General features: G+C 40.7%; 1 protein-coding gene across 2 annotated transcripts in view; it reads right to left on the reverse strand.

Annotated features, from left to right (window-relative positions):
* Window positions 1–622: 622 nt before the first annotated feature.
* Window positions 623–7416, reverse strand: part of cdc45 (CDC45 cell division cycle 45 homolog (S. cerevisiae)) — a 77177-nt gene continuing 70383 nt past the window's right edge. For both annotated transcript variants that reach the window (XM_041203018.1, XM_041203017.1), the window contains exons 16-19: window positions 7043–7161; window positions 5485–5561; window positions 3097–3163; window positions 623–843 (exon numbers count right to left, since the gene is read on the reverse strand). In XM_041203018.1, the coding sequence (XP_041058952.1) occupies window positions 3099–3163; window positions 5485–5561; window positions 7043–7161 (261 nt within the window). In that variant the 3' untranslated portion in view covers window positions 623–843; window positions 3097–3098. The remainder of the gene's footprint in view (window positions 844–3096; window positions 3164–5484; window positions 5562–7042; window positions 7162–7416) is intronic.

Genomic DNA, 7416 nt, shown 5'->3' on the forward strand with positions numbered 1-7416 from the left:
TTCCAAGCTGCCACATTTGTTTGCAATTTTCACTTTTTAATGACTGTTGGTTTTGGCTAGTTTTAAAAAAAAAAGTGCAGGAGCCTCAGTGGCAGCCCCAACAGGTGATTCTGAGGGCTTCAGGATCTGAACATTTGAACCACACGGGAGTCCCAATCCTTCACTTGCTGGTTGGAGACGTGTCTCAGCAATTTTACTGGAAGCAGCCTCCTAATCAATTGTTTCATAACGGCTGTGTGCAGTGAGTGAGTTCGATTGCAATTTATTTTTTTATTTTGAGTGTTACATTTATTGAAATGAACCCTGTTGGGTTGCTGCAGGGCCGCACTGCCAAAATGCCTGCCTCTTGCTTAATCTGATTGGGGCCTTAATTAAGCAAACTGGCTGCCTGCCTCTGTGGAGCAGGCCACAAGTGGAGTTGATCCACAAGCTGGCCTGCCTCCTGGAAATTTCCCTGATGGTGGGACAGCATCGCGGAGCTGTCTTGACACGGCTCGCCCTATTTTGCTGCTCCCATGCCACCTGTAGGCCAGTAAAATTCAGCACTCTACGTCTGTCAGGAATAGGCACTTCCACAAAAGGAGAAACATACAAGGCAAAATCATGTGACAATTCAGCCATGTAAAATTGGTACTGATTTTATTTAACATTTATGGCAGTAAAATCAGGCAAATTGCACCCCTACAATATTATATAATTTACAATCAATACTTGATATAAAAAAGTCAGTAAAAACCAACATGACAGGGAGATAATTTATACATTTTACACAATGCAAAACTAAATACAACAAAAGAACAATCTTGTTTCTTCTTCCAGAGTCAAAAATCATTAGGCATGCTCCTGAAGAAAGAGAAGCAGCAAGTATTAGTTGAACCTGACCAAGTTTAGGGAGTTAAAATACAGCAAAAATTTACAATATACTTGCTTGGGCAGGCAAGTAATTATCAAGCCTTTCAAGTACATAGTTTTAGAGTTAAAAAAAAGTGTGCTTCTTCAGAAGGAAGTACAATAAAATCAGCTTTAGGCACAACTCTGTATGATCTTCCATTCTGACTCCAGGGCATTAATCAAATCCAGTGATAGGAATGGTTCCCAAAATAAATCCTACAAATGCTCATGGATAATCATGTAGCTGCAAATTATAATCAGGACTATAAAACCAATCAAGCCAGTCTGCGTTTAGGATAAAGAGCAAACACTGTAAGAAGATCTATGAAAGACTGTAATAAAAATGTCAAAAGTCATTTTAGAGTTATATTGTTTGCATGTACAGTTTAACTAGCTACTTATTCAGCATCTAATGTAGAAAGCATCTATGTTATAAGCATCTGTTCATACTTTAAACATTTCCTTTTGAACCTACTTACAGTAACATTTTACTATATTAGCATTTTACTGTCTGCTTTTCCATTCCCCCCAACCCTTCCACTGTTCCTGGGTAGTGAAGCTCACACGTGCATATGTTTTATTCTTTCATCACAGTTAACTGGTCTGTTAAAAATTACAGTTGATTTCAGCTGCCATCCATTTGGTGTCTTCATTGTATGGAGATGGCATAGTTAGCAGATTGATGTCAATGCGTCCATAGCTAAAAGTCTGCCCCCAGCTTCACAAGTCATTGCATTTCTAATTTCCTTGGACATAATGTGAACACTTCATTTATAAAATCAGCAAATTTGTAATCATACGAATATATGAATTAAGAGCAGGAGAAGGCCATTTGGCCCCTTTGAGCCCGCTCTGCCATTCAATAAAATCGCAGCTGATCTGATTGTGGCCTCAACTCCACGTTCCACCTACCCCCGATAACCTTCGACTCCCTTGTTAGTCAAGAATCTATCTACCTCTGCCTTAAGAATATTGATTGACCCTGCCTCCACCACTCTCTGGGGAAGAGAGCTCCAAAGATTCACAGACCTCTGAGAGAAAAAAATTCTTCTCATCTCCATCTTAAATGGCAGACCCCTTATTTTCAACCTGTGTCTTCTAGTTCTAGTCTCTTCCAGAGAGGGGAAATATTCTTTCAGGGGTCTTGACAGGGTCGATGTGGAAAGGATGTTTCCTCTTGTGGGAGAATCTAATACTGGGGTCACTTTTTAAAAATAAGGGGTCGCCCATTTAGGACAGTGATGAGGAGGAGATGGGGAGAATTTTTTTCTCTCAGAGGGTCGTGAGTCTTTGGAACTCTCTTCCTCAAAAGGCGGCAGAAGCAGAGTCTTGGAATATATTTAAGGCAGAGGTAGATAGGTCCTTGATAAGCAAGTGGGTGAAAAGTTATCGGGGGTAGACTGGAATGTTGGGTTGAGGTTACAAACAGATCAGCCATGATTTTATGAATGGTTGAGCAGACTCAAAGGATGGAGCGGCCTACTCCTGCTTCTAATTCGTATGCATGTTCTTATGTGCTCTATCAAGTCCCCTCAGGATTTTATATGTTTCAATAAGATCACTCCTCATTCTGCTAAGCTCCAATGGATACAGGCCCATCCTCTCCACCTTTCCTTGTAAGATAACACCCCATCCCAGGTATCAATCGAGTGAACTTTCTCTGAACTGCTTCTAACGCATTTATAACATTTCTTAAAGGAGACCAAAACTGTACGCAGTACTCTAGATGTGATTTCACCAAAATCCTGTATAGCTGTAGCACAATATTCCTACTTTTATATTCCAGCCCCTTGCAATAAACAACAACATTCTATTTGCCTTCCTAATCACTTGTTGTACCTGCAAACTAACTTTTCCTGATTCATGTACCAGGGCATCCAGATCCCTTTGTACCTCACAGTTCTGCAATCTCTCTCCTTTTAAATAATATCCTGTTCTTCTATTCTTCCTGCCAAAGTGCTCAAGTTCACATTTTCCCACAATATAACCCACCTACCAAATTTTTGCCCACTCACTTAACCTATCAATGTCCCTTTGCAGACTCCTGATGTCCTCTTCACAACTTACTTTCCTACCCATCTTTGTGTCATCAGCAAAGATTCGTAAAATGGAATTAAACTTTCCAAGTATGTTTCTGAAGCGTCATTGCCACGTTAGACCAGAAACACTGGGTACTCCTGCTTCAGTAAGTGAAGCTGCACCCACCTTTATGATAGCAAAGAGATCAGTGCATCCAGAAATTTGCTACGATCCTCAGTTTTCAGTTCAATTACTGTAATGAAAAGACTATTGATTAATTGGAATGCTGTCACTAGGCATGCATACAGGGCTGGCAACATCTTAAACTATCTTAACACCCGCCAATGTGACTGGCAATTAGTCTGAGTCAAACCAGTTCCAAATAGATGACTAATGGAGATGATGGCAGAGGTTGTGGGAAGGCTTGACCCTGATTGCCTGGCTTAAATTTCAAACAGTGCTTGACAGTTAACTGTCAGTCACCATCACTGGTGCATTCTCCATCACATTGCCTCTGCCAAAGTCCACTTGCCAACCAATCAACACTCTCTTCACATAGAGTATTGTTATGACCCAACAGTTGGTAAAGCTGAGTTATTTAAAAATCCCAGAGGGAAACTTTAAACAACTGCACTAACCTATATTTTAAACAGTACGTTTGAGATGCAGCTGTAAATTCAGGAATCAGACCACCTGTTCTCGAGAGCTTTTTATAATAAACTAAATGAAACATTTTATTAAGTTACAACACATTAAACACTTACACATGGCTGCAAATTACTACTATCATAACTTTTAACAAATTCCCAAACTAATCTCCATTAAGGCAACAGGAACCCATAGGGCAGAAATTTCCCCCCGTCGAGGTGGTTGTGTGGGGGGCGGATGCGAACCTGATTGGCAACCCAGATCAGGGCCGTGTTGCCATTTTACTTGGGCAGCCCAATTAAGGCTCAGAAACGCTAAGCACTCCCTGTGCAGGCGGGGGATTCCCTGAGTCAGGGCCTACGCTCTTTTGCGCATGCATGCGAAAGGGCGCAGAAATCTCCCTGAGGCACAGAGCTGCCTCAGGGAGATTAGTTTAAGTTATGAAACATTGCAGAAACGTAAAAAAAGAATTTAAGGACATGTCCCCTCATGTGAAACTGTCACATGAGCTGGGACATGTTCATTAATTTTTTTCAAAAAATTTTATTTAATTAATAAACCCTTCATGAAACTTCATCCCGCCTGTGGTTGAGGTTTCATGAAAAATATGAAGGCTGCCTGGGCTCTTCGCCTGCCCACCAACCTTAAGATTGGATGGGCAGCATTCTTAACAACTTTAATTACTTTCTTAATGGCCTTATTAGGCCTTTGACAGTTCGGCGGGCACACAACCAAGTCGGCTGCGCCTCCGCCGAACTGACAACCTAAATGATGCGCAATGACATTGGGACACACGCCTGACATCACTGCGCGTCATTTTACATGTCGGCGAGCGGGCCCCGCCCCCACTTGCCAACCCGAAAATTCTTCCCATAGACTTTCAGCAGACACCAGGCAAAGCATTTTCACCTTACGAATTCACTTTGGTTCCTGTGGAGACAGTTGTAGGCTTACAGCTGCTTTGTCTCTGCCCTGCACACAAAACTGCTGTCTGCTCTAGCCAACACAGCTCATTGAAAGTAAATTCTCATTGTATCACCAGCCCCTTTGAACTCCACCGCTTCTTCAAAAAAATGCAAATGCACTCTACCTCTCTTACATCTCAAAACTAGTACACATCAAAGCACCCTTTTAATTAAGACACACCCACAGACTAAACCTCTATTTTAAAAGAAAAATATTTTTAATATATTATATACATTAATAGCTTCATGACAAATATAAATTGTTGTTTTCCCCTTATATTGGTATTCTTGCAAAGTGTCCCGATGAGTGCAAGATGAAAAGATTAGTCATGTCTCTTTTTTCAGCAATACTCAAGTTCTGTACTACCAAAGGTATTTCATGTGAGTTATCAAGATGCAAGTGCGTAAATGTGTACCGCTAGTGAAATGTTTATTCAGCAAGCACTGTCCTTAAGTTCACAAATATGATGTCCCACTGGATGGTAATGTTTGTTATCTTTAAAGTACACAATATCTCCCTTCATGTCAAACACTAAGATCATCAAAAATTCATCATGATATATTCTTTACTTACAACACACCATCAACTACCCAGAGTATTATTTATATATTGAACCTGACCTTTCTAAAATTACTTCAACTGCAAACCACGCGCCCCCCCCCCCACCCCCCCCCAAGTTAGCAGACAAACTCCATCCTGTAGTACTCGTGTATGGAATGATTTCCCGCTACTGTATTATAAGGAAGTCCTAAAACAATTGTCTGAAGCGATGCACAAAATCTTTGACACGTATTACTCTCACACACACACACTTCAAAGGGTTACCTCCCTGCAATCAATCACAATTACACAGGGAAATGAGGAAAGATTCTTCCTCAAACTGGCCTTAAGGGAGGAGTCACTAACAGCACTAATGCTGAACTTAACCTCATAACACCAGTGATCTAAAAGGTTACTTACTGGAAGTATCAAAGTGATCATACAGAGTCCGAGAGCTGGTACTTTCTGCTGCCTTCTCAAATGCCTTGCCAAAGAAACTGGAAAAGAGTGATGATTATTTACTGAATTTCTAGCATCATTGTCTCAGCAATTTTACACCCCACTTCTGAATGCGAAATAACAACACTCTACTTGGAATTGCAGAAGTGATCCAAACAACAAAGGGAATAATAGTGGTAATGTAAATGAATTAGTAATCCAGAGACCCAGGTAAATGCTCTGGGGACATGGGCTCAAATCCCACCTCAGCGGTTGACAGAACTTGAATTCAGTTAATAAATTTGTCTTAGTGACATAAACCCGTAAAACTATTTTCAATTGTCATAAAAGCCCATCTGGTTCACCAATGCCTTTTAGGAAAGGAAATCTGCCATCCTTACCTGGTCTGGCCTACATGTGACCCCAGACCCACAGCATTGTTTCTTAATTGACTCTTAACTCCCTCTGAAATTGTCTAAGAAGCCACTCAGTTCAAGGGTAATTAGGGATGGGCAACAAGTGCCCACATCCCTTGAAAGAATGTTGATCTCAGTATCAGCGTTGAGAGTTCAAAAGGTCAGGTATTGTAATTAAAAATTGAGTAAAGCTTATTCAACTTTACACCAAATTCAGGGTTTCACAACCATTTGCACCAGACATTGTTTCATCTCGCCTACTGACCTTCCTACAGCTTGTCTGTGTGAGATTGAATATTGATGCCGGTTATTTGTGTCATAACCCATGCTCTCAGTATTTAGACCTTTTTTCACATACCAAGTTGTGTATTTCTTTTGTTATAGAGCCCTTCATTGAATCCTAAAATGATGCAGCACAGAAGGCAGCTATTCCACCCAAGTTCTCGTGCTGGTTCTTTGAAATATCTACTTTCTTAGCCCATGTCCCTAGAAATGTTTTCCTTCAAGTATTTATCCAGTTCCTTTTTGAAAGTTACTACTGAATCTGCTTCCTTCGTATTTCACATTTGTAGAACATTATAGATCATAACTGCTTGCTGTATTAAAAAAAATCACTTCATTTTTTTGCTCATTACTGTAAATCTGTGTCTTCTGATTACTGACACTTCTGTCACTGGGAATAGTTTCCCCTTATTTACTCTATCAAAACTATTCATGATTTTGAACATCTCTATTAGTTCTCCCCTTAATCCTCTCTGCTCTAAGGAGAATAACTTCAGCTTCTCCAGTCTCTATATGGAATTGAAGTCCTGCATCCCTGGTACCATTCTAGCAAATCTCACCTGCACCCTATTCTAGCTAAACAATAGTGATGTATTAAAAAAGATAATAAATATGAAGATAGAGACAATAATTCCATTTTCTATTTGATTTTTTTTAAAACTGCATCCAAGGAAAGGATTGCTTCCATTGAGATCAGCAAACTCAGTAAAACTGAAGATCAAACCTGGAGCCTACTTGCTCTGCCTGGCTCAGTATGACAGCAGTTGCTGCATTCATCATTGGGGGGAGCACTGGAGCTTCCACTTATATACCATAAACATGGTGCTTAGTTACAGACTCACTTCTTTTTGTCTGAGCTTTCGCTTTCTGGTGGAATTCCAATCACTATCACGGTTCCTTTCTCCAGGTCCATCGGTGCTGCAATGACCAGCGGGAGCACCTTACACCGTTTGTTCTTGGTCTGCAGGGAAGAAAAAACGCAATATGAAGTCAGTAAGGACTGTGCTCATTAAATACTCCACAACAGGAAGTACAGACCTTAATGAAACTTCTACTGATCCATTTGAAGCGAAGAGACAGAGAGACACACACACATGTAGACCCACGGACTAGACAATCACTTGTGGCATTATATGCAGGGAGCCAACGCCGAATTTGTTTTCAGGTCAAACTGGTTTACTCTCCTATGGGATGGGGATCAGAAGAAAGGAGGAGA

Source organism: Carcharodon carcharias, chromosome 13, assembly GCF_017639515.1.
Source record: "Carcharodon carcharias isolate sCarCar2 chromosome 13, sCarCar2.pri, whole genome shotgun sequence".
Lineage (NCBI taxonomy): Eukaryota > Metazoa > Chordata > Chondrichthyes > Lamniformes > Lamnidae > Carcharodon > Carcharodon carcharias.